The following is a 27,234-nucleotide window of genomic DNA, read 5'->3' as shown; positions in this document are numbered from 1 at the left end:
TAACGTAGAAAGCCCATTAATTTGAGAGTAAAAACCATGAGTCATCCAGAACAAAGAAATAACTTCGCCATAATCAATTAAGGATACAAGAGAGTCTTAAATTGATTCGCAAACTAGTGATAACAACCACAAATCACAAAGCAAACTATCTTACAAATAAGAATAAAAAAACTGAAAATTTTCCCAAATATGCAACTTCAGTGCAAAACAAATATCTCTCACCTCGGACGTTGTTTTGAAATTCTGAATGATTAAAAGTTAAATAGATGAGTTACGAATCTTCCCTCTAAATTTGAGCTCGATCTGACGATTAACGAATCGGAAATCGTCGATTTAGTGAGACTGATTTTAGAAAAATGGGAATATATTTCTCTCTTCTTTTCTCTCTTTTGAATCTTTATTTTCTTTCTATCTCTCTCAACCTTAAGTTGATCATCCACTTAAATAAGTGATACAAATTGACTAATCATATTTGGATCTTTCTCCACATGAGAAGGGAGCTTAAACCCATCATCTTCTACCTCTTGTTTATGGATCTGACAGTAGTAACTATAGGTTTGATCATCTTCTCTAATGTCGAGTCTCCTAGAGTCTAGTGAGATATCATATCCTTCGTTAAATAAATTATATAAATATGTCTTCCACCTATCATTTACATCATTTTCTTGAACCAAGATTTTGTCTTCTTCATCTTTAAAACATTTCCCTTGATACAAATCTCTTATCTTTCTTTATTTTTCCTTGACAAGCCTATATATCGATTTTTCTCCCTCCTTGGTTCTCAAAGATTGGTATAATCCACCAAAAGGTTAGATTCTTGCTTCACTCACTGCCTTCTTAGTCTCATTATTAACCTTCTTACAATTTTCTCAAGTTTTAACATTTTTACATCTAGACCATTCTTCAAAACAATCATTTCTAACTCTAACTTTATTCTAAACAATGTCATTCCACCACAACGATTGTATCACCTACAAAATAAGAAATAAGTACAATTTCAATGTGTAGTAATTGTTGATTTTTTAAAGAGTTAAATATATTTGTGTCTTTTCTAAATATATCAAATTTTATTTTTAGCTTCTCAAAATATTTTCTTTAAAGAATGGTTATCCTAAAAAATTTCATCAACACTTTTTGTCCCTCCTGTAACTTAGCGACAGAATTAGCGACAGATTATTATTTAGCGACAGTTTTAACAACGATTTTGATATTATTGACCAAAAATGTGCATGAAAAATCTTAGAAGAACAATTATTTAAAAGAAATATTTTAAAAGATTAAAAATAAAATTTAAAATACTTAGAAGGATCACAAATATATTTTACCCGGGCTTTAAATGCCTTTTATTATCTTATTTTATTTTACATGTCACTGTTTTCCCAACTTATCTCAAGTAACGTCTAGCAGCTAGAGCTAGGTTTCATCACTACAAGGAATTAATTTCAAGGTTTTCATCATTTTATCACACAATTCAAGTCAATGTAAAAAGCTTGCAACTACTGTATGGACTATTGATCTGGCAAACACACATTCGACAATCATCCAAGGTGAAATTCCTTACATGTCAACTTTCATGCAATCAAACAATAACTTAATCAGTTTTATAAATTCAAAACACATTATTCAATATATACTAGTGTGATTAGGTAGAACTCAAGAAGAAATCGCATATATAGTGCATGGCCAAAAGATAAAGTATATACCACTATCCAATTACTTTATATTTTTTTTCTATTTCTATCTTTTGGTCAGCATTTTATAATCATTTTGCCAACTATTGCCCACTAGCTATATATACAAGTTCATAGTTTTTAGCTTTCATAAACCAAATTTCATAATTTCCTTTGTAAGTTGAATCTTCAATGAAGTCATTGAAAATGGTAATGGTTAAGTTGATGACAGTGTTTATGCTAATAGAGGTGATTACGTGCCAATTCGGTTTCGGGTTTGGAGCAGATGGTGGGTTAAACATGAACTACTACTTGATGAGTTGCCCTTTTGTTGAACCTGTTGTTAAGAACATAGTGAATAGAGCTTTGGATAATGATCCTACACTAGCAGCTGCTCTTATTAGAATGCACTTCCATGACTGCTTCATTCAGGTCCTTCTCTCTCTCTCTAGATACTATAGCTTATTACTCATACACATGACATCACATTATCATGTTGCATGCACAATCTGATATAGTAGGTGCTCCAACAAATCTTAAGCAAAATTCTAATACCATGTTAAAAATGGGCTCTTAGGGTGAGAATTGTTCATCACTTATAAATACACGTTCAGATCATATATTATCTAGTATGAGACCGTTAACGTTAGTGGTTACTCAACTATTTATTGTTGCAAAAATGTCCACCATTAAGGTAGCATGTCATGTGGTGCAATATCATGTCATCAACCAACTACAGCTATAAGACAAACAAACTTTATCAATATATTGCTTCCATTTTCTACATTATATATTAATTCATGTTATGTGACATAAGAATATTTGTTTATTTTTGTTCATGTCATGCCACTAGGGATGTGATGGGTCAATTCTACTTGATTCCACTAAGGGTAACACAGCAGAAAAGGATTCACCAGCAAATTTAAGCTTAAGAGGATATGAAGTCATAGATGATATCAAAGATGAACTTGAAAGACGATGTCCTGGTGTGGTTTCATGTGCTGATATTCTTGCTATGGCTGCTACAGAAGCTGTTTTCTATGTAAGATAGCTTGTTATTAGTTTCTAGATATATCATGAAATTGATGTTCATAACATAGATGAAATCTTGAATTATATACAGGCTGGAGGTCCGGTTTATAACATACCTAAAGGAAGAAAAGACGGAAGAAGATCGAAAATTGAGGATACTAGAAATTTGCCATCACCTACCTTCAATGCTTCTGAGCTCATTAGACAGTTTGGTCTACATGGTTTTTCGGCTCAAGAAATGGTCGCTCTTTCAGGTAATTAACCACATACATGATAGTATGAAGCTATGAATCACAGACACGCACGCAGTGCCTGACACTCGTATGATACTCATGTATGAAATCACATACACTTTTAGGATTAAGTCTGTCGTAGTGTCTGACACTCGTATCATACTCATCTGTATGATATTATAAGTTGCTATTATTTCTGAAACATTCATGAGTCTCATGGTAAAAATATTTTTGTATGTAGGGGCACATACATTAGGAGTGGCAAGATGTTCATCTTTCAAGAACAGATTAAGCCAAGTGGATCCAGCTTTGGATTCTGAATTTGCCAAGACACTATCTAGAACATGTACTTCCGGTGACAACGCGGAACAACCATTCGATGCAACGAGGAACGATTTCGACAATGTTTACTTTAACGCTTTGTTGAGGAGAAACGGCGTTCTGTTTTCAGATCAAGACCTCTATACTAGTCCAAGAACATGGAACTTTGTGAATGCTTATGCGATGAATGAAGCATTGTTCTTTCTTGATTTTCAACGTGCGATGGTGAAGATGGGTTTGCTTGATATTAAACAAGGTTCTAATGGTGAAGTTCGAGACAATTGCCGCAAAATTAACTAATAATTGTTATGGTTGATGATTGTCATTAGTTAGTTAAAAATAACATTATATAAGCATGTTATATAATGTAATCTAAATGTGTATCAGTGTATGTGTATGGTTTCTTCTAAATTGTTCTTGTTGGGTGGGATGTATTTTCTGTATTATTATAGTGGTAACCTTTCATATATCAATATATCTATAAGAATCACATATTGGCTGAATTTCATTTCTTTTAACCATAAAATCGGATACATCAGATTCGATAAACCATGTATCAGGACCATCTTTGAGGGCGTACAAAACAGACTACCACACCGCACAGGATCGTCTTTGAGTTTTATTTCTTTAACAGGGGCCTCATGCTATATATATTTAAATAATACTAGAAACATTTCTCTTGGCAAAAGTGTTCTTATTATTGTGCATCCACACTTTGAGTATTCTTCTCTTGATTCCAATCTCTTGACAAAACATCTGCACCACAGATTCTTCTAGCTTCTGTATCTTCCACTCAGCTTTTTCTGCAAAACACAACATCTTCTCCTTCTGTTCTTTAGTAAACTTGGTTCTACACCTCTTCTTAATCATCTTTTCGGTTCGATTTTCCACCTCCTTTATACAATCTTTCTCATAGTAAGACTGATCAGAAGGACTATTTGATTCACTTTTGATTGGAGATAAATGAGCCAAGAAGGGTGCATTAATGTTATGATCAGGAATCAATGAAAGAGCATAATTTTGAGAATCATACACTATTTCTTTTCGGTGGAAGTTTCTGTGGCAATCACAAGCACAACAGTTAAGAGCTTCAAGTGTGTCGTTATCTCCACTAGCCATGAACTCACCACATCCATCAGTCGCATTGCCACCAATTGCAGCTGCATGGTTTTTGAGACACTCTTTATATTTCACTACTAACTTTTTCTCCATATCTTTATAGAAGAAGCTTCTACAGATAAAAGAATGAACAGAGAAAAACTAAAACGTTCTATTTATAGAGATGATGGAATGAACAAGCATGCAAAGTGTTGATTGTGAATTTTGCAAGTGAAGCAACAAATGACATTGTGTACTAATAAAGAAGTAGCTTAGTGTTTATGGTTCAGACCATATAGTGCATGAGATTGCTTTGCTTTGCATACACTGTTAGTGATAGACACATAAAGAATAGCTGTCTTTTAAAAGTGTTTAGATTAAATTAATATAAGGATTACCAAACAATAATAAGATAATTTAGAATAAAAACTAAGCAGAAAGTTGAAGAAGAAGAAGAATATTTGTGGAGAACTGTCACACTTAGAAGAAAAGACTGTCTAATATTGCTTTGCAATAAGTACATTTACTTTGTGTCTTGAGAGGGTTCGACTGTCCTAGATTTGGTGGTTGTCCCTACTTCTCATTGGTATACCAACGTTCCAAAATTATTATATAATTTGTATAAACTTATAAATTTGGAGTTTTTTTTAAACCAAAGATCATAGAGATCAAAAGCCAAGAATATATTTGAAAAGAAAGAACAAAATTGGGGGACAAGAATCAACACCCCTCTTAAGCTTATATCAAAAGCAAGGAGAACCTTACTTAATTCACAAGAAATATAACTTTATATTATCATGAATATGGTCCAAAACGAGATAAAATCTGTAACATTTAGGCCTAAGCTAGCAAAGTTGTATGCAGAAGCATTTTCTTCCTTAAATATGTGGGACACAATGAAATTTATGGATTTGGTAAGATGAACTAAAGTGTGTTTCTAAGTAGTTGTGTGTCAAACAAAATCACATAGGGAACATATTTATATGCATATGAACCGTTTACAATAGGAAATGCAATCATTACAACTAAAGCTAATTAATTAATGTTAATTGATCCTAATCAATACTAATTGATCATAACGAATTCTTAACACTCCCCTTCAAGTCGGATCATATATGTCATATAAGCTGAACTTGTTATAAATATAACCCAATCAAAAAAATTTGAGAGACTTAACGAACATATCAGTCAATTGGTATTTAGACTTGACAAAATATGTTGTTATTTCTCCGGAAAATACGTTGTCTTTTACATATTGATGGTCTATTTCTATGTGTTTAGTTTGTTTATGAAAGACTGGGTTAGATGCAATGTGGAATGCCGCTTGAATTTCGCATATGAGTTTTGTGGCCTGAAGATCTCCCAACCAAAGCTCACAAAGTAAATTTTTAAGTCATGTAAGCTCCTTTGAGGTTGCTGTTTAGCACGGTATTCAGCTTCAACACTAGAAAGTGTAACTGTATTTTTTACTTATAAATAAGATCATAGTACCTCTAATAAGAACACAATATCCATAAGTTTATCTCCTATCCAACGGTGATCCGGACCAGTCGGCATCTGAATAACAAGCGATTTTAGTATCACCCATATCTTCATATAATAGTTTTCTTCATGGTGCATTCTTTATATATCTAAGCATTTGAATAACTTCATCGCAATGACTACCACAAGGAGTGTTCAGTAATTGGCACACAATGCTCACTACAAGTGTAATATCTGGTCTGGTGACTGTAAGATAATTGAATCTATCCACAAGTCATCGATATCTTCCCATGTATTTCAATGGCTCCGTGACCTGGAAGAAGCTTGACATTGGGATCCATAAGAGTATCAATAGGACGACAATCAAACATACCAATTTCGCTTAGGATATTTAATGGATACTTGCGTTGGTGGATTAAAATGCTTGGTGAGGACTAGGCAACTTCAATGCCTAAGATATATATGAGTGGACCTAAGTTTTTGTCTCAAATTTGTTGAAAAGATGAGTTTTGATTCGCTGGATACCATTTAGGTTGCCTCCAATGATAAAAAAATCCTCAACATAAACCACAAGAAAGATGCATCGAGCGGTTGAGGAATGAAGGAAGAAAGCAGGGTGATTCGCTTCACATTTAGTCATACCAAATTGTATCAAGGCAAAGTTGAAGTGACCAAAACAAGCACGTGTGGAATATTTCAACCCATAAAAAGAACGAAAAAGTCGGCAAGTAAATCTAGAATTGCAAAGAACAGTAAAACATGGATGCAGATCCACATAAACTTCCTCCTCAAACTCTCTGTGTAAAAAAACATTTTTAATGTTCAACTGATGAATGACACTCATCGAAAGAAAGAGGTGAATTGAACTAATCTTATCCACCAGAGAAAAAGTCTTACCATAGTCGATACCAAATATATGTGTGTAGCCTTTAGCTACCAGGTGGGCTTTGAAACGATCAATTTGATCATCTGGTCCATCTTTAATTGTATAAACTCATTGACATCCCACTGTAGTTTTGTCTAGGGGTAAATAGAAAATGCCACAAGCATAATTTGAATTTAATACAATTATTTCTTCCACCATCTCCTGACACTAATTGGGATCAGTCATAGCTTCACCTATGAAGTTAGGGATAGGAAGTAGATAGATGGTCATAGTTTAAAATACAAACATATTTCGGAACATAATTGAGGTGAAAAAGTGGCTCGGATTAATAATAAAACATAAAGAAAGGCGCCACATTTAATGAAATAAAAACATAAACGACAAGTTTTTGGATTCGAAGCATGTACCCTGAAATATTTTACCCCTCGATTATCTACAAAAATTGACGGAATAGATTTTATTGTTTAGAAAAAAACATGGAGTATCCAGGAACTATACATTGATTTTTTGTTAGGTGAGGTGAAATCGTTGTCATAAAGTGTATTATTTGTAGTAGTAGGTTAGTATGCTCAAGAGGGCAAAAGTAATGAAAATCAAGGAAGACAAAAGGATTCCCCCTAAGAATCCAAGAGGCGGAGAGACTCACCACCCAAGAAATGGTCCTCCTTACCGGGACAAATCATCTCTGAAAATGACAATTGAGGTCATCGAGAAGCTAGGAAAGATAAGGATAACAGTGAAAATAAGGAAGAAATTCGAAGAAGAAAACGATAATTTGTAGCTTGCGTTACATGAAAATTATGAATGATGATTTACATTATTATAAAATAAAAATTGATTTAACATTTTATTTTATAAAAAAACTCATTTTTCGCAACGGTGAAAAGTGTTGTTGTAGTATAGAAACCACTGTTGAAGCCATTGTAGAAGACATTTAGATATATGTCTATCTGGTACAAACCATTATTATATCTAGTAAAATAGTTGTTCCCTAAAACATCTCAATTTCTATGGTTTAAATTTGTAAACGAGAGCAATCGTGCTATTTGGAACCGTTCTCTAAATAAAGCAACATTTATTTAAAAAATATTTTCGTTGAGTAGAAACACCGTTGTGAAAGGATAAAGTAACGCTTCAGTTTGGCCAAGAACATAAATTGTTCTCATAGATAAAGACAACGGTTTGTTTTAGATTTTTCAACGGTTTTCTTTAATTGTTGTAGAGTTAAAATATTGTAGATGCCTCCACTAATAGATGAGTCTCAATATACCAAAGATGATACTTCTCTATTTTATGGTAGATGCCTCCACTCATAGATGAGTCCCAATATATCGCCTCTTTTGCTTCCTGGATATAACACTTTAGGATCCAAAATCATCAATAAAATTGAGTCCTTCCTAGAAATTCATAAGCTTATTATTCAAATAATTCTCCTCTTGAGATAAATCATTGAATGTATATATATGTACATCCTCAATCCTACCAGGAAATGTTTTGGCACCAAAACTTAGAGAATTTGTCACTACACCTTGAAGGAGCTCTGTGTTGGATCTCACAAATACTATCATGAGCGGTACTAGTGAGAGGTGTGACCAAGTAATATCTACACATGAAGTTTTTCAAGCTATCGATGTATACCTCAAACAAATTTCTAATTTGCACTAAGGGAGAGATAATATTGGCGTCATTCTGAGTCAGTTGAAGTACATTGGATGTTGAAACGATGGAACAATAACATCAATGTTGGGGCACCTTTCTTGTATTTTCACCAGTATTAAAAGACTTTGATATAAGCCCAACTTACAGGATGCAGGTGTGAATGGCTAGTTCCCATTTGGACAGGAACCCAACCTCGAAGTCATTAAAGAGAAGTCGGAACCCCATTCGAGATAATATACATTTGTGGATATGAAATACATGCCCCTATTATCTACTCCATAATATCTTATCACCTTTTGGAGGCAGTATACCCGCTGCCCCAGTCAAGGGAATGACTCACCTCGGTGAAAGTGTTATCAAGATCCACTTCGTCAGTAAAGACAGAAGTCGTGTCCAATGTCTCTTGGCCTCCCATAGAAATTGATCTTCACTTTCAGAAACCATTCCATTCTGGTGGTCCCCTAGATATGTTACTACTTCACTTTCAAAAGATAAAAAGAGTAATCATAAGTATAAGCATGTGATTGCGACTCTATCCACTACGTAACTTCATTACCAGTTGGATCACAACCGAAAACACATATGTATTCCCTAATATAAGTATGGGCCTTCTGATATCTCTTGAAGTTACTCATGAACTCTGGGTTGGTTAAAGGAAAAGATGGAAAAGAAAAACTCTTAGGAAATTCTTTAAGATTAATGACATCAGAGACACCCAGCTCTTCAACAACAATATTTGCCTTCATGTTTTCCATGTCCACCACATCAAGAATGTTGGCAAGAGAACAAACAAAGCGATAAAAAAATAAAGAATAATACCTTAAGAAGCCACAAGCTTCTAAAATATGAGGAAATTGAGTCACCAGAACTCCAAGAAGGGTGTCGGAGTAGAAAAGGAAATTCTTAGAAGAAGAAGAGAAATAGAGGCACAATGGTTCAAGGAGAGCAATAAGAGGGAGAAAAATGATCACTTGATGAACAAAGAAGACGAAAAGAAGACCATTTTCGCTCTTTGACATATATATAAGCAGTAGGTGACCCCACAATGTGCAACCAAATATCGAGGAAGCACCAAAACACAATCATTAGCACATATCTGACCTCGATCTTGTAACAACACTCGAATGATCTAAAGACGTCACCTTGATCTTGTAACAACAATATTTTATTTCATGTTTTCCATGGCCGCCACACCAAGAACGTTGGCAAAAGAATAGACAAAATGGTATAAAAAAAAGTTAAGAATAATACCTTAAGAAACCACAAGTTTCTGACATTTGAGGAAATTTAGTCACCAGAACTCCAAAAAGGGTGTCGGAGTAAAAAAGGAAATTTGTAGAAGAAGAATAGAAATAAAGCCACAATGGTTCAAGCACAGCAATTAGAGGAAGAAAAAAATGAGCACTTGATTAACGTAACTTATATAAGTAGTAGGTGACCCCACGATCCACATTAAAAGATCGAGGAAGCACGATCGATGGCGCAGATCTGACCTCAATCTTGTAACAACATTTGAGTGATCTAAAGATGTCACCTTTATCCTTGATGTCTAGGGCCACATGTAGAGATTATCCTACAAAACATTTATGTTACAATAAAAGAAATTAATGTGCATGTTATCGAGAAAGTACCTGCTCCCACTCGGCACTCTTTCCCCTCTTCTCGAATACATGTTTGTTAGGAGATCGGTCTTAGAAATTCTGTCAAAATCCTAGCTACACACCTCGTAGCAAGAATTTGGGGAAACATTTTCAGGCTAGTAAAATGGTCCAATAAGACCGACACTACAAGAAAAATCATTTTTAGTTAGGGGTATTTGCTTGGTGAAAGTCCCTTCACTAAATGTAAACATTGCTTGGGGTTTATCCCCTCACAATGCATAAACAAAAAATAAAATTAAAAAACGAAATTGTGTGTGGGGATGCCCCATGCAAAATAGAAGGAGGTTATTTTTTTTTATTTTGAATTGAGCAATGTGAAGGGTCACCCAACGCACAAAGAAAATGGTGCCATTAAAAGCATGCATCTGCGAGGGGCAACCCCTTGCCACATATGACTGTTACATTTGTGAGGGGAATCTCATCGCCCCGTTTGAGATTCCCTCTGCGTCATGCCACATCATTGTTTCCCAACAGTCAGCTTTAAAGTGACTTTAATGATGTCTGCATTTTACGAGGGGATATCCCAAGTAAAATGTGACCGTGCAACATGCGTAGGGAGCCCCCTTGCATATTTCATCCATAAATTCAGATTTATTTTTCAAAATCATTTTATTCATTCTCTCACACTTTCTCAATTTTCTTCCACTCTTCTCCTCCTTTATCTCTCAAAATCAAACCTTCATCCATTAAAATCAAACATTCATCCTCAAGTTTTCACCATTCTAAAGGTAATTTATTTTTCATTTTTCTATTTTTATCCTTATTGATACTTTTTATTTTTCATTTTCTGTTTTTATTTTCCATATTCATCATCTAAAGATTCAAAATTCACAAAGAAATCTAAATCTAAGGTGTGTGGTAGCTTTTGTTCATCTAATGTACACTTTTATTTTTTATTTTTTTTAGTTTGTACTGAAATTTATTGATGTTAGATTTGTTGATGTTGGGTGTTGTTTAATAGAATTTTTATGTTTTATTATTTTTCAAAAAATTTAAATAAAAAATGGGTTTAGTAAATATGTTATAAATAGATAAAATGTTCAGTATAAATAGTTATAATTTTTTTTTTGATTTTTTTAATAAATATAATGTTATAAATTTGAAAAGATAAAACAGTTTAAAATAGCTTTAAAATAGGGAAAATATATATTTTATAAAAATAATAGTATATTAAAAATAGATAGTATGTTATAAATAGAGAAAAATGAGTTAGTAGAAATAAGTATAAATGTATTTTCAATTTTTTTTATAAATACTATGTTATAAATTAAAAAAAAAAGAGCTTAAAATAGCCTATAAAAAGAAAAATATATATTTCATGAAAAAAACAGTATTAAAAATTGTTTAGTATTAGGATATAGTTTATTAAAAAATATATTACTTAGTATTATTAATATAGTTTAATAAAAAAATATTACTTAGTTTTATAATATAGTTTATAAAAATATTTAGTTTAGTAATATATTTTAATAATATTTTTAGTAATAGCAAAAAAAGATCTTTATTTAGAGAAAATACATAATTTAGAGAAAGTATATATTTTAGTATTATTTTGAGTATATATAAAAAGTATATAATTTTCAATAATGTATATACATTTATAATTTATAGAAAGTATATAAATTTTAACAAAAAATATATCTTTATGTGCATAACTTATTTTTAAAAAAAAACATTCAAGTAAGTTTTTCTTATATTTAATTATTTTAATTATTTTATTTTATGTATATGATTTATTTAAATTATGATAACATCTAATTTATTTATTTTTATAAGAGGAGTATGATAGACGATTTGTGCTTACTTTATTAGAGCATCTTGAATTACCTGCACCTCATCGGGATATCTTACTGATCATTGTTTGGGTTTTCTGACTTGGTACAGTGTTGCTCGCGGGATGAGGAAAAATGTGAGAGTTTATGGTACTAGAGGGTACGCCAAAACAATCAAATAACGTGATAGGAGTTTCAGAATGAGACTTGCTAATGGAGGATGAACATTACATCCAATTATATTAATTATTGGTATGCTAGAAACTGTGAGAAATTTATCGCATACCGAGACAGCACACGAAGCAGCAGCAAGAAATGAGGAGAAAACAAATAGATATGGAGGAAGAACTGAGGAGAAAAACAATGGAGTGTGAGGAAGTAATGTGGATTGCAAATGAATGCGCATAGAGATTTGAACAATTTATGACCTCACATATGAACCAAGGTTCTAGAGGAGTTAGTGGATATGGAGGAGTTGATGAGGAGGAGGATAATTAAATTTGTTGAAATATGAAATTTTTAATATGTGTTTAAATTTTATTTCTATTTCATCTTTAGTTATGAACTATTTTATTTTCTAATTTTATTTTACAAAATTTAAAAATATATATTTATTTATTATATTGATGGTATTTTATTATTATTATTATATTTATAATAATATAATTATAATCTTTTTTTATACAATATTGTAAACATTAGTCACGGGTTAATTTTGTTACCTATAATCAGTCATTTGTGAGGGGCTAATCTCCACACAAATACCAAAATGTATATGCATTTGTTAGGGGTTTAGCCCCAAACAAATTACTGACACATTGTGTTAGGGGTTTTGCCCCTCACAAATACCAAAACATAGATACATTTGCTAGGGACTTATCCCTTAATAAAATACTGACAGATTACGCCTGCGTATCAATAGGTGAAAAATTTGGGATAACATTTTGCGAGGTGCTTAACCCCAAACTAAATTGCGACGTGACTGGCCCCTAGCAAATAGTTTGTGATGGCCTGTTTAATTAGGGGACTTGTCCCCTCACAAATTTTTGTTTTGTGAAAGAATTTTTGCATTAATGAGGGTTTTAACCCCTAGCTAAAAACGTTTTTCCTTGTAGTGCGACCCAACACTAGAGGTCAAATTCATAACACTCACTCAAGATAGATGGACATTTGGACTCTCTCCAGAATGACACACACCGGAGCCGAGCCACTTGCTCATCTTCAGCCCTTGGATCCGACCCAACGATCCCTCGCAGTTTAAGCCTCGCTCGGGAGCGGTTTCAACTGTCCATCATAAATAAACTTGTCTACACGCCATAACAGGTGTAATATCACTCAAATGTGTAATGTTACATCTTTTTTACTTTATTGACTTGAGTGTTTAAGCGCTAATCTTGCATACATACTTCACTTCATCGTAACAGAGATTTACCCCACTGTATCTGAGAACTTCACATGTTATCAATCTTCTGCTCCATATAGGAATAGAAACTGGTAAGGTGAAGACTGACCGCCACTTTCAAATGCATTTTCAAGCTTAATCTCATTCAATGTGAGATCCTACCTTATATAATGAAGTGAACGGAGAAGAAGTAGAAAGAAGGTGAAGCTAGGTCAACTGTGTTGAGTGCTAGAGCAAATTCATTTTTTCACAAAGCTTGAACTAAACTAGTTTTCAAAAGACTATTTACCATGTATCTTCATTGATGTACAATATTGATCGCATCAATCTGATATAAATGAACATGGGCAACCCTTTACTCCAAATCAAACAATTTGTATCACTAAACAAACACTGTGATTTATCCTCAAAATGCAAAGTAAGAAGTTAATGTCTTTCACTTTCTGCTACTAAATGATGATCTCTTGAAGATGACAAACCTTAATATTGGTATACTAATACGTAAATATTCACTTCTAACATTTCATTTGATTATTACACAAAATACAGGAGAATATATAATAGGGAAGCAATTTGATGTATAAGTCTCAACTAGCTACTACTAGCTGATGTGAAACCAAAAGAGGCATAAGAAAAAGCACCACCATCCCAACTCTCATGAATAACCTTAGCCTTTGAATTCTCACCAGCAGCCCCCATAGCCACATGCAATGGGAAGAAGTGATCTGGCCATGGATGAGCCACTTTTGCATATGGAGCCTTCTCTTCATAATGATTTATTTCATCATATCTACAACATCCATACATTCAACACTTTCATTAGAAAATCTACAAATACGCGCTATAGCTGCAATTTGACAACACTTCATAATAAATTGCGTATCACAGAACAATTCACTACGCTATGACACATACCTTCCTTCGACGAGCGATTCTTTTAGCCAAGAATCGAATGCGAGAGCCCAGGGAGGAGGAGGGCTTTCGCGAGGAGCCATCGCTCTCATGTTATGAGTGGCACTTCCGGATCCAATTATTAGAACACCTTCCTCTTTTAGAGGAGCCAATGCCTTTCCCAAGTTATAATGGTAAGTACCATCTCTACTTGATGAAACAGAAAGCTGACAGACAGGGATATCAGCTTCTGGGTACATCAACATCAGAGGCACCCATGTACCATGATCAAGCCCGCGTTTTTTATCCTCGTTCACTCGACTCAACCCGGATGATTCGATTAGTTCCTTCACTCTTTTTGCTAACTTTGGAGCACCTGGTGCTGGATACTTGAGCTGCCAATATAGGAACAAGTTCATACAATTGTAAATCTAGAGTATTAGATAAAATTATTGTACCATTGACATGAAACAAAACAAACCTTGTACATGCTCCTAGGAAATCCTCCAAAGTCATGGATGGTTTCGTTGCGATTAACAACGTTGACAGTGGGAACAGAAGTGTCCCAATGACCAGAGATAACAAGAATGGAAGAGGGTCTATGAGGAAACACCTGTTTCCATGATGTTAAGAATTTCCACGCAGGGATTGTTTCATCTATGGCTAGTGCTGGTGATCCATGTGATATGTAAAACGTTTCCTTCAAAGCCATTTGTGTATTGAATATTGAACCGTGTTGTGATAAAGTCTTTAACATGATATTCATTTTATATAGTTTTAAGAGTGGTAAAGGAGAAGAAAGAATAAAATAAAAGTGATATATAGTCACAGAATTGACCTTTGTATTATTTTTTCATAGCTTACACGTTTAAATGTTTGACATTTGACCAAACTCTTTTGTGATTCGTTCTTTTTCTTTAATTTCTCATACCTTAGACCCTTTCCAATTCTAATATTCAAAGACATGATTTATTCCGTGAATATAATATTCAAAGGCATGATTTATTCCGTGAAACTTGCATTATCCTATTATAAATCTCGTTGTATCAATGAAAGATTATGATTAAGGGATTGTGTAAAATATACACTGCACATCAGTTAAATTCCAATATTTTATTTGTATCAATTTATAAATCGTAATTTATGAAACTTCATAAATTTAATCTACTCAACAAACACTATTAATTTGATGCTTGAACCAGTAAAATTTAATGTCTACAAAAATTGATTAAAATAAGTTACTCTCTCTATGCACTTTGCTACTTTGCTACTTTGCATAGGCCAATGAATATGCATTAAAAAAAATCATAAAATCATAAATATTGAGGATATCATGAAGAAAAAAAAAACACTCTCTCTATGCTGTCCTTTTCAACTTCTTCCGGGCAGAACTAGGATTAGTAATCTTACATGACTTTGAAGCATAATTTCTTAGCTTTTGAATGATCTTCCTTTCACTGATACGCAGAACCAAAGAATGATACACCTTTCTATCTCCAACAAAACTACACTTTTTCAACTCCTCCATATCATCTTCTATTGATTTCAAACCATAGAGACTCTCCCTTATATCAGCCAGTGACAACAGAGCCGTGCAAATTTCTTTCGTCATCAATGGTTTCTTGCTCATATTACTCTCATTACTATGTGGAAAAATATCACCATTCAAAAAAGTGGTTTTTTCACTTGATTCGTGACGATTTCCAGTAACTGCTACTGATAAGTCTAATTTATGGTAGACATCATCTGGTAAAAATATGATGTGCAATAAAATGATGAGTTCAATCTGTGGTTCTCCATCAAATGATATCTCAAAATATTCTGAGTTTTCGCTGTCACCGGAATAGCCTAACCTTCTCCAAAGGGAGATTCTTGATCTGCTGTGGCGGTCAGAGAATAGAGAAGAACACCATTCAAGTACCAGCTCCATATCAATGTTTACGATATCATAGGTGTTATCTTGTTCGGTAAATCCATATCTATGTAGCAAAGCGGCATTACCCAATAAGCCGTAAGTATTAAATACCTGTATCAAATGGAAGAATAAGAGGTTTTCATGTCAAAGAACACAATAATGAACTCCATCAAGTGTAGCATAGTGGCACTGGAGATCATTGAACATATCGAATTGAAATGACAACCATATTACCTCAGTTCCAGTGCTAACATCTTTTATCATAACCATCTCCAGCATTGAAGTATCATCTTCAGTAACCGAAGAACACTCTGTGTCACTAACAACACCGTTCTCAGTCTTATCCATAGATGAATTTTGAGCTAATGCTTCTTCATCAACAATTCCGTCGTCAGCATCGTCCTCAGACTCATCATTAGAAGACAAAGCGGTGAAATGCACATCTTCCGCACCCGTTTTATGATTGAATCTGGTGAAGACAATTGTGTATGCATCATTAGAATACGATATGCAGATTAATGTTGGAAACTTTGAATGAATCAGGACATAATAAGAACAACAGTTAGTCCATTAATTAGCTATAAAATAAAAAGAGGCTTCAATGATAGACTTCAAAATCTTCACAAAAGATTTAATTAGACCTTCTATGTAAACCACCAAGATAACTAATTGCAAACTTACGGTTCATCACATCAATTACCGTTTGTTTAAATGTTAAGAACGTAAAAAATTAAATTCTTCACTTACAGATCTGCTAGGGGGACCATGCCAAAGCCATGGTAATCATCTATCTCGAAAGATCTAGAAGAAATAAGACTTTTGGCTGCAAAGTACTGTTCCACACTGAAGAATGCCGGGTTAAGCCTTGAAGGTTCTGAATCCAAAAGAGGTAGAATATTCTCTTTCCAGTCCTCATACACAAGAGCTTTGTCTTCTTGCACTGTCTGCCTACAATTGTAAGAGATCAGAAAATTTTCATGAAAATAAAAGCACATAGTTTTGTATCTCAGTACATTTGTTTAATACAAAGGCCTAAATAACAGTCATGAAATTATCTTATAACTAAACCTAAATGACAAACTAACAAGCACAAAATCAATCAAATAACAAGCAGTATTTTCTTGTCATTTTCACGCAAGCATATTGGGACAAAGAAGACTCGGACCCTGTTCGCATAAATAGCTTAACTAAATGCTCATGACTTGAACAATTATCATATAAGTGCTTATGACTTATGTGCAACTATTTCTACAACAACAGATAAAATAAAAGCTTATCTATTGGCTCACTTATCATAGCTTATTGTTTACATATATTATGAGCCATTTTCATAAGATTTCACGTAGAGCTTATGAAAACAAACTGAAAACAACCTATAAACATGTCATAACTTGTTTCCATAAGCTCTATCAAATAGTCTCACAAGCCCTGTAGCACCGAAACATCTGAAAAAATGTGTGACATGTCAGTGTCGGTGTCCAAAACCGACACCAACACTCGTGATTACGTTTAATTTATTCATATTTTCAAATTATTACTGGTGTCGACGTGGCGGTATTGGTGTCGTGTTCATGGTGTTTGTGCTTCATTGCTCACAAGTGCTTATGTCATTACATAAGCTCAAATTAGTCAACAAAAACAACCATTTGCTAGTCATCAACAAACACACACAGTCATAGTTCTATAAGTCCAAACTGAATTAATCCCTCATGATGAATTTAAGCTCTACAATACAAAAATTATACCTGTTGAAGCTCAGTACCACACAAAAGGTGGCTTACTTCATCAAGAGTCCAAACCAAAGGCAAAGATTCTTGTTGAGGCAAAAGCTGAAGGTAACCAGCCCAAGTAGAATCCTCACCCAAACTTCTCTCATACATGATAGCAACAGCTAGACCCAAATAACCACCCAAACAAGCACTTTCAATGATGTCACTTGCACCACTAGTCTTGATTGTAAGACAAGCTTGCTTTGGCATTTTGGCAACCACATCGCCTTCATTCATTTGACACAATGCTTTAACAGCAATTCCTTGTTCAGGGGTGTCTACAAATTCCAATGCATTACTCCATTCGAATCCATTGGATTTCATCCACCGCTTAAATGCCCTCAAACGTCTGAACAGAAAAATGGATAATGAGTGAGAGTGTTAAATTGATTAAAGCATCGATTTTGGGCGTGCCATTTAGTTCAAGAAAATGAGTTGTAAGAAAATAGAGTGAGAGTAGAGAACATACGTACCTGGTGGCCATTACCAGAGAGGGAGAGAGAGATGATGTGGGAAGTAGCCAACTCCAGGGTTTAGCGGTTTCAACATATATGAGTTTGGGCCCTTATTCACCGGAAATTACGTTTGGGCCTTTGATGCTAAAAGTTTAGTTCCAAAAATAAGAATCCTCCCATGCCATCGTGAAACATTCATAGTGTAAAAAGTACGTTTGAAAATGCATCTTTGTAAATATCATTTATTCAAAAATGTGTGGGTGGTCAGAAGATGCATCTTTGGACGTTACTCTTTTGTATCTCGCGTCAGACCCTTCTCTCTTCCTCCTTTTCAATTTTCTCAAAAATTCTCTAAAAAACTCATTTGAGACTTGTCTCTCTTAACCATTGAAGCATCTCTTCATTATTTTGAAGCATCAATGGAGCTTTTTCTCCTCCTTTCCAGCATCTCATAATACTCAAGCTTCTCCTTCTCATCAATCAATTTCGTTTGGTAAGTTTTTAAAGTTTTCTTTTCTTTTTATATTTTGATTTGTAGTTAGTTTTCTATGTTACATTGCATGTTTTAGGCACATTAGGTAGTAGTTTAAACGAAACAAGTAGGCTAGAAGAACATGCATTGAGTTTATTTGGGATTGGTAGGGCAAAAAAGGGGTTTCTGTCATGGGAGGAAAATCACAAGTTTGTCCGGAGATACATCTCCGAATTTGCTCTGAACTGTGTCTCAGAGATGCATCTTCAGATTGTACTCGGCCAAAAAAATTGGTGACTTTGTGAATTTCTCCTGACATGTTGTTTATATTTGTCTCTGTTTATAGCGTATGTGCAATGACTGAAGACAACACTGGTCAGATTAGGCTCAGGCATGTGTCCCAAACCGCGTCGGTACGACGGGAGAGGCTCGTAGCGAGGGCCACGGGTGACTGATAACTTATTTGATGTTGCATATACTTCGTAGCCTCAACTGTCTAGTTCTCGCATCTGACTCTCTCAAGCATATCAAACATATGATGCAGCACAACCTGAGGTTTTCTAAGGCTCAAGAGGAAGTTGATATGGATGCCCCATTAGAGAGTTATCCAGGAGGGCCACTTTACACCTCCTTACTTTATAATTATGTAGAGCATGTTGTTAGGCATGTCTGGCATGAAGAGGTATATTTATTTTCTTTTGTAATACATATGTTATCAACTATTTAAATCCATATTGATGCTTATGTTTTCTTTTTACAAGAGCGTGATTGTTTGAAAATGATGAACCACGACATGCATACGGCTTTTGCAGAGAGGTGGCACTCAGATACGTCATGTTTCCACCTATCTATAGGCGAGATGACCATCACTTTGGATGACGTCTCATGCCTCATACATCTTCCCATTATGGGGAGATTACTGGACTACGGGAGGATCGGGTAAGAGGAAGGGTTTGATTTGATGGTTACCCTGTTAGGGGTTGACCTAGTAAGGCAGCGGATAAGGCAACTCGCATTAGACCCTCAAGTATAGTTTATGCATAGTTTATCTTTTTATAAAACCTTTATAAAGGCCATTTGAAGGGGGCTTGGATGTCGTAGGAGATGGTATACAGGTTGAGTACCACTGACACTGCGCAATGAGGTGTTACCTATTATTCTTGGTTGGCACGTGTATGTTTGTGAAGAATAGTGTAACATATGTCGATGTGGTCTACCTCAAGTACTTCACATACCTGAGTGTGATTCACGAGTACAACTAGGGGACGCCTGTTTGGTCTACCTGTACTCGAAGTTGGGCGAGACCCTTCTTTGGAAGACAAAGCAGATGACAGGGTGATGCACGCTGCTTACGGTAATTTATTGTTACTAATATTTTCATAATTCATTTGTTACATATGTTATTAATATTGTATCTAAACCATTTTCATGGATGGATCATCTCCCACTTCACTCAGATCATCAAATTTGAAGTTGTGCCTAACTACATATAGAATTGGCCTCGTGCATTCGCTTTTGTTCCGTACAGGGGGAATGGTGTTGTCAAGCCATTAGAGTTTCTCTTGATCATATGGTACCAAATGACGTTTGCTTATGCCCATACGAGGGTCACTGTCAGACACGTCAGTTTAACGTCATTTCTTTATACTCCGGCTGGCTGGGATGTGGGGCATCTCTTATGTATCCCTATCTGCCCGAGCAAACGATGCGTTGGTTTGACTACTTACAGATTATTCTGAGACCTCCCCATGAGTTTTCTCCTCCCAGTGTGTGCCCCAGAGATCTATAGGCGATACTGGATGATTTCGAGAGTCACCTAGTACCAGAAAAGTATCCTCGGGAGCCAGCTCATGTACATTGGGCTTGTGTTGAGGGTTATTTGACATGGTTATATAGGTTGTCACGCCCTATCATGATGTGAGACGCTCTTGGAGGACCACCTAGGCCAGCTAACCATGAGGTACTTGAGGTTCGAGATGAGTTGGCAAAGAGTGTGATAGAAGTATGTCGGCATGTTACGGAGATGGGTATAGCAGCCATAGAGTTCAGACTCTTTGAGGATGGCAACTCCTAGGTGTCCTTAGTGGAACACATGGTTTTTTATTTGCAAAATATTGTGCAATACATGTGACGGAGGAGGTTGGCGGTTAGACATACCCAATAGTTTATATTATGATGTATAGTTTTTTTTTTGTATTTTCGGATGTATTTTTGGACAAATGTTATGTATGAATTTTCTTGACTTTTTTTATTAATGTGTGAATTTTTACTTTCCTTTAACTTTAATATAACTTTATTTTACTTTGATTTTACTTTAATATAAGTTAATATAAGTTTTCCTCACAAAAATTGAATGTTTGGATAATGGTTTTGTTCTGATATGATTCCGGGAGGATTTTGGGGATGCATCTCTGAAATAATTCCCCCTTTGTATCTTCCACACTTTGAACAACTTTCAGAAAGCATTTCATAGATTCATATTAGAATATGTGAAGGCATGCTTCTTAAGTGTTTTGATGACGACAAGATTCTACAAAGAAAGAATGGATTGACAAAAAGAAATGGCTCAAAGACTTAAAGCAAATACAAGTTTCATATTATGTGAAGTCTTGAAGAAATACTTATGGATTGATCATGAATGGTAAGGTATAACATTCAATTTTTCTAATAAGTATACAAGTGTTCAAGTCCTCATATATTCATATCATGTTTAGTTAATATGTTTGGATGCATCTTACTAAAGGTTTTCTCTTTGAAAATTAACCATTTTTACATTTTGGAGAGCTGTTAATCGGTTAACATCCTGGTTCTAATCATTAACATGCTAAAATTTTCAAATAATTTGCACGTTACAAGGGTGTGGCCGATTAACCATATTTGGTTAATTGATTGCCATTGTACCAGTGCCTGGAAATTTTACATTTTTTCATTCTGTTGGTTTTTAAAATTGGCTCTTGAAGCATGACATCCTTTCATGAATTATACTGATTTGTAGAGGTGCATTGGTGTTATATAAACACCATTTCTTAAGATTTTAATCTCACCTCCTTTTGCAAATTTTCAAACATTCAAATATTCTCTTCATCTTTCAAAAAATCTCCAAGTGTTCAAAACCAGAATTTTTAGAGTGAAACTTTCTGCACTTAACCTTCATAAAAATCATCATAAGTTTCATTTCATTCATAGTGAACACTTGTATATCATTGAGAGATTTGTTTTTTATAAGGAGAAGATCAATCCATAGATTGATACTTATACAATTCTATTTTACATACTTATCAAAAATTTAGATTACTTTGTGTATCCTTGTTGTCCAGGATTGTTGGAAACAAGAGGTTCATTAAAGGGAGGATTGTTCTCTTTTTGAACTTAGTGAAAATTCTAAGAGGATTGTTCTTGGTATAATTGTTAGTGTCTATATAGAAAGATTAGGAAGAGTATTGTAAAAGTCCTAACAATAATAAAATCTATTTCATGTTGAAAGGGGACTGGAGTACTATCGATCTGTGAGGGGAACCAGGATATCTCTCTGTGTTCTTTATCTTTCATCATTTACCGTATTCATCACATAGTAATCTCTAAGGAATGATTCTTAAAACAAGCACTACGCCAAAAATGACTTTTAACAGCGCATCTTAGACAGCGCTTTTAAAAGAAAGCGCTGTCTAAGGTTAAAATTAAAATAAAACACGGAAAATGTTCCAAGAAAATAATGAAAGCGCTGTCTAAGGGGGGGTCTTAGACAGCGCTTTCTAAAAGCGCTGTCTAAGACCCCCCCTTAGACAGCGCTTTTAGAAAGCGCTTTTAAATATAGACCTTAGTCAGCGCTTTTGATAAAGCGCTGTCTAAAGTCTTTAAATTAAAAAAAAAAATTAAAACCAAAAGCGCTGTCTAAGGGGGGGTTTAGAAAGCGCTTTTGGAAAGCGCTGTCTAAGGCATACCTTAGAAAGCGCTTTCCACAAAAGCGCTGTCTAAGGTCTATTTAAAATAAAATTTCAGACTCCATTTCACTTTTCGTTCTCTGTTCTTTTGTTTTCCCTCTTCTTCACTCACCTCACAAACTTCCGCCATTTCCTCTTCCCCTCAATCTCCATCAGCCATAACCTTCTTCTCAACTCACACAACATCACGCAGACACTCCAAAACACGACATCCCCATATCACCTTTACTTTCTCTTCCTTCAACTTCCGAAAACCCTATTTTCCGCCTTCGAGGATCCCTCCGCCGTCACCCAAACAATCGACCGCCGCACTCGCCTCTCACCTCCGAACCTCCACCGTTTCCGCCACCGCACTCCTCATCTCAACAATCTCAACCGTGCCGATATTCCCAAAATTTACAACAACAAGCTACAAAGTTTGGTGACAGGTGAATACTAGTTAGGATGTTAAATGGATTTTGGTGAATGTTAATTGAAGTTTTAGGACTGTTGTAACAGTTAGTGTGATAATTATAGATTGCTTGAGTTAGGATTGTTTGAATTGTTATTGCATTTTAGTGATTGAGTTAGTATGCTAACTTGTTAGTGATTATTATAATTGTTATGGAATTGGATGATTATTAGCAAATGATGTTAGAGCTGTTAAACTAGTATGCAATTGTGTTAATAAATTGTTAGGTAACTAATTGTGTTAGGAGAGTTAGATTAGTAGTCAAAACAGTTAGGAAAATGTGTTATGAAAAATGTTAGTTAATAAGCTGTTAGTAATTAGAGGTGACATGATGTCGCAACCTGAAAAATACAGTGCGAAAAAAAACAACCGGCGAAAGAAAATGACAGAAGAGTCGCCACCGTGCGTTATTCATCCCAAGGGAGGGAAAGGAAACGCTCGAAGTAAACCTGAAAAAGGAAAGGACAAGACGGGGTCTCGCAACCAAATCTTGGGTTCGGGAGTCGGTTATGGGAAGGGAAGGTATTAGCACCCCTACGCATCCGTAGTATTCTACGGGATCCACTTTTGTAGTTTTTGTCTAAAGGGTGCGGGTTTACCTAATGTGTTTATTTACTAAAAAGGTTAAGAGAAATGACTCGCGCGGATGTCGCATCCACTGCATACGTATCTCATCTGAATATGAGAATCAGAGTCTTCGTAGCTCGGCTGACCTATGGGTTAAGGGGATGTGTGCTCGCTAAGACATCGCGTCTTATGCCTACGTATCTCATCTGGAATGAGAATCAGAGCAAGCCGTAGTTCGGCTAACTACGGGGTTATGGATTGGGTTTTGGACGAACGACGTCACTACGCAATCTACCGGATGCTCGACCTTTGGAGACTTACTCGCCTGTAGTAGAAGGAGTAAACGTGTGTTATGGAGAAGAAAAATCAATGAAGGGTTTGTTTGCATTGTAGGAACGCGCATGCAAAAGGGTAATGAGGATAAGACCTCATAGCTCTTAACCCTGGACAAAGGAACCTGCATAAAGTAAGCACAAAAATATTGCCTCCTATCGAGGTCTTCCAGCTAAGAAAGCGATAAAGTATGAGAAAGGGAAAAAATTACCACACGGATAAAGATCCGAAGCTATAGCAGTTAAAGGGGCAAGAAACCCTGAAATGTCTCCAGCTGGACCGTCAAAGGAAATCAGTCAACACGAATAATCAGAATAAAACTCCAAGGGGTATCCCACAAATAAAGTGGGAAACCACGCGAGTGTCTCTGCGAAAGCCATGTGAGCCCTCACAAAACTCGACAAAGGGTTAGAGTAGCAGGATGAAATCAAGAGAAAACAATGCCATGGAAACACAAGACAGGTTAGAATAAACAAAATAGGGTAACCCAGAGTTGCCCCTAAATCAAAATGTAACCACATGAATAATTCCATCAAAATTCACAAAAGGCTCACAAAAAGGTATCAAATTCACCCATAATACCTCATACATTTAGAGCATTCAAATAAAAGGCATAAAGATGATGGATATAGGGCAAACCTGATTGGAGAGCTTGATTGAGTTGCGCCCGTGAGGTTTACAAGTTGAGTTCCTTTCAGGGTTTGGAGGTTGCTCTGAACTCTGTTGGCTTTTCTCTCACTATCTTTTTCCTCAGGGTTTTGTTCCAAGTAAACCTCAGAGTGTTTTGCTTCTCTTCCTTCTTTCTCCAGTAAATCTCCCAGTGTAACTCCAAGTGTGTTTTCCTCTACTGAAACTTCAGTATTTATAGACTGATTTTCGTGGGTAATGGGCTCAAATGAGGGAGACCCAAGTCCAAAATAATTTGTTATATTTTATTTATTTATTTTATTTATTTATTTAATTAATTAATTAATTAATTAATTAATTAATTAATTAATTAATTAAATAAATTTTTTTATTATTATTTTTTTTTTGGTTTTTTTTTTTTTTGGTTTTTTTTTTTGGTTTTTTTTTTTCCAGGAAAAATGAAGGGTAAATTTTGGGGTATTACACATGAGTTAGAAGTCCATTGATCATGTTAGTTGAGGTTAGTATGGAAGTTAGAAATCATTATTGTGTTGATGGACGTTGCAATGATATGCTAAAGTTAATGATGCTTTGAAATCAATTTGAATGTTCATTGAAACTACTATGGAATATGGTTGGTTTATTGATTTTGAATGTTGATGTTAATTGAATTAATTCTAATTTTATTATGGTTAACTGTTTGTTGAAAATGCTATGCTAATCGGTTAGTTGCTGGTGTTACAAATGCAATGTTTAATGATAGTTGGTGATTTGGGAGTTGTTAGTTTGTGTATGTATGTATATTGAATTGTGTATGTATATGTGTATGCAATTTGATTTTCTTTATACTTGCTTGGTATGCATGATGAATTTTGAAATGCATTGCATGTTGGGGCTGTCATGACTAGGCTTGGATTTAGATGTTCAATATTGTTCAAACTTCATGTTTCCTTAGTGATTATACTTGAAGATTGAATAGGTAGTTTTTTTTCTTTTTAACTGTGAAAGTGTTGTTCATCTCACTTTCATTCTAAAGGAACAAGATTTCTCCCATAAAATGATTGAACGAACTCTAATATAGTTATAGGTATAGTTATAGGTATATTGTAATAGAAAAAGTTTGATTCTTGTAATATAAAAAATGAAAGTGATGAGGTAATTAAAGTTGGTATATTGGCGTATCGGATACGTTATTGAAGTTTATATTAACATTGGTTATGTATAGGTTTTTGAAGTTTAAAATGAATTGAACTTTATAATTGTTAGGATATTCAAAGATACTACCTTAGTTATGTATTTTTGTCTGGATTAATTGTTTACTTTAATAAGTAGGAAAACCATGGATAAAACATGGATCTGTGCCGATCGAATGACCAAAGAGTACGAGAGTGGGGTTTTGGAATTCGTTAAGTATGCTGTTCAACACGCTGAAAACCCCAGACGAATGCATTGTCCTTGCTTGCGTTGTTGTTATATTGGTAAGGTTGACGCACATGGATTGAAATCGCATTTGCTGAGGCATGGAATTGATCAAAGTTATCAGTGTTGGATATTTCATGGTGAGAAAATTAACGAGAATGTTGAATCGAGTGGAAAAAGTAATACGACCTATGCTTCATACGACAAAGACACGGAAACATACGATTGTGATCGAGTTGAAGAGATTGTAGAAGCACTGGAAGAAGATCTTCATGATTGTCCTGAAATGTTTGAGAGGATGGTAAGCGATGCAGAGAAACCGTTGTACAAAGGTTGCACTAAATTCTCAAGACTTTCTGCGGTATTAAAGTTGTACAACTTAAAGGCGGGCAATGGATGGTCGGATAAAAGTTTCACAGAGTTGTTGGCCCTTATGAGAGAAATGCTACCGGATGATAATGTTCTTCCTAATCGAACCTATGAGGCAAAAAAAATGTTGTGCTCTATTGGCATGAGCTATGATAAGATACATGCTTGTCCTAACGATTGCATTTTGTTTCGTAACGAATATGCAATGTTAACTGAGTGCCCTAAATGCGGTTTGTCTCGATATAAGAAAAGATTATCTCCCGCAAAAGTCTTATGGTATTTTCCGATAATTCCGAGATTTAGGCGCATGTTTCGTAGTGAAACCGATGCAAGACATCTTACTTGGCATGCAGATGAAAGAATTATTGATGGAAAGTATCGGTATCCGGCTGATTCACCACAGTGGTCGAAGATTGATAATGATTATCCTGAGTTTGGATCAGAAGCAAGAAACCTTCGATTGGCATTATCTACTGATGGAATGAACCCACATGGTCTTCAAAGTATCTCACGTACCACATGGTCTGTGATTCTTATGATTTATAACCTACCTCCGTGGCTATGTATGAAGCGTAAGTACATGATGTTATCTATGTTAATCTCTGGGCCTAAACAACCAGGGAATGACATAGACGTATACTTGACACCTCTGATCGAAGATTTAAAGATTTTGTGGGAGAACGGTGTGGAGGTTTATGATGGATATAGGAAAGAAAGTTTCAATTTGAGGGCGATGTTGTTTGGCACAATTAATGATTTTCCAGCATACGGGAATCTATCTGGGTATAGCATTAAAGGTCAACGTGCGT

At 35.0% G+C, this 27,234-nt stretch overlaps 4 protein-coding genes across 4 annotated transcripts; 1 reads left to right on the top strand and 3 right to left on the bottom strand.

Annotated features, from left to right (window-relative positions):
• Nucleotides 1-1,790: 1,790 nt before the first annotated feature.
• LOC127096151 (peroxidase 47) lies at nucleotides 1,791-3,759 on the top strand. The gene is made up of 4 exons (XM_051034758.1): nucleotides 1,791-2,102; nucleotides 2,524-2,712; nucleotides 2,794-2,956; nucleotides 3,177-3,759. The coding sequence occupies exons 1-4, from the start codon at nucleotides 1,863-1,865 to the stop codon at nucleotides 3,554-3,556; spliced, it is 972 nt and encodes a 323-aa protein (XP_050890715.1). The 5' UTR covers nucleotides 1,791-1,862; the 3' UTR covers nucleotides 3,557-3,759.
• LOC127096152 (zinc-finger homeodomain protein 4) lies at nucleotides 3,478-4,589 on the bottom strand. The gene has a single exon (XM_051034759.1). The coding sequence runs from the start codon at nucleotides 4,466-4,468 to the stop codon at nucleotides 3,911-3,913; it is 558 nt and encodes a 185-aa protein (XP_050890716.1). The 5' UTR covers nucleotides 4,469-4,589; the 3' UTR covers nucleotides 3,478-3,910.
• Nucleotides 4,590-13,550: 8,961 nt separating this feature from the next.
• Nucleotides 13,551-14,900, bottom strand: LOC127096150 (4,5-DOPA dioxygenase extradiol). The gene is made up of 3 exons (XM_051034757.1): nucleotides 14,589-14,900; nucleotides 14,132-14,502; nucleotides 13,551-14,006 (listed from the first exon to the last, which is right to left on the bottom strand). Exons 1-3 carry the CDS (start codon nucleotides 14,871-14,873, stop codon nucleotides 13,808-13,810), a joined length of 855 nt encoding a protein of 284 aa, XP_050890714.1. The 5' UTR covers nucleotides 14,874-14,900; the 3' UTR covers nucleotides 13,551-13,807.
• Nucleotides 14,901-15,201: 301 nt separating this feature from the next.
• On the bottom strand, nucleotides 15,202-18,400 carry LOC127096149 (ribosomal lysine N-methyltransferase 3). Its single transcript, XM_051034756.1, has 5 exons — nucleotides 18,265-18,400; nucleotides 17,768-18,140; nucleotides 16,770-16,966; nucleotides 16,257-16,491; nucleotides 15,202-16,133 (listed from the first exon to the last, which is right to left on the bottom strand). Exons 1-5 carry the CDS (start codon nucleotides 18,273-18,275, stop codon nucleotides 15,465-15,467), a joined length of 1,485 nt encoding a protein of 494 aa, XP_050890713.1. The 5' UTR covers nucleotides 18,276-18,400; the 3' UTR covers nucleotides 15,202-15,464.
• Nucleotides 18,401-27,234: the final 8,834 nt, after the last annotated feature.

The sequence above is a fragment of the Lathyrus oleraceus genome, chromosome 6 (genome assembly GCF_024323335.1).
Source record: "Lathyrus oleraceus cultivar Zhongwan6 chromosome 6, CAAS_Psat_ZW6_1.0, whole genome shotgun sequence".
NCBI lineage: Eukaryota > Viridiplantae > Streptophyta > Magnoliopsida > Fabales > Fabaceae > Lathyrus > Lathyrus oleraceus.
The sequence above is the reverse complement of the archived record's forward strand: the minus strand, read 5'-3'. Positions and strand labels throughout refer to the sequence as shown.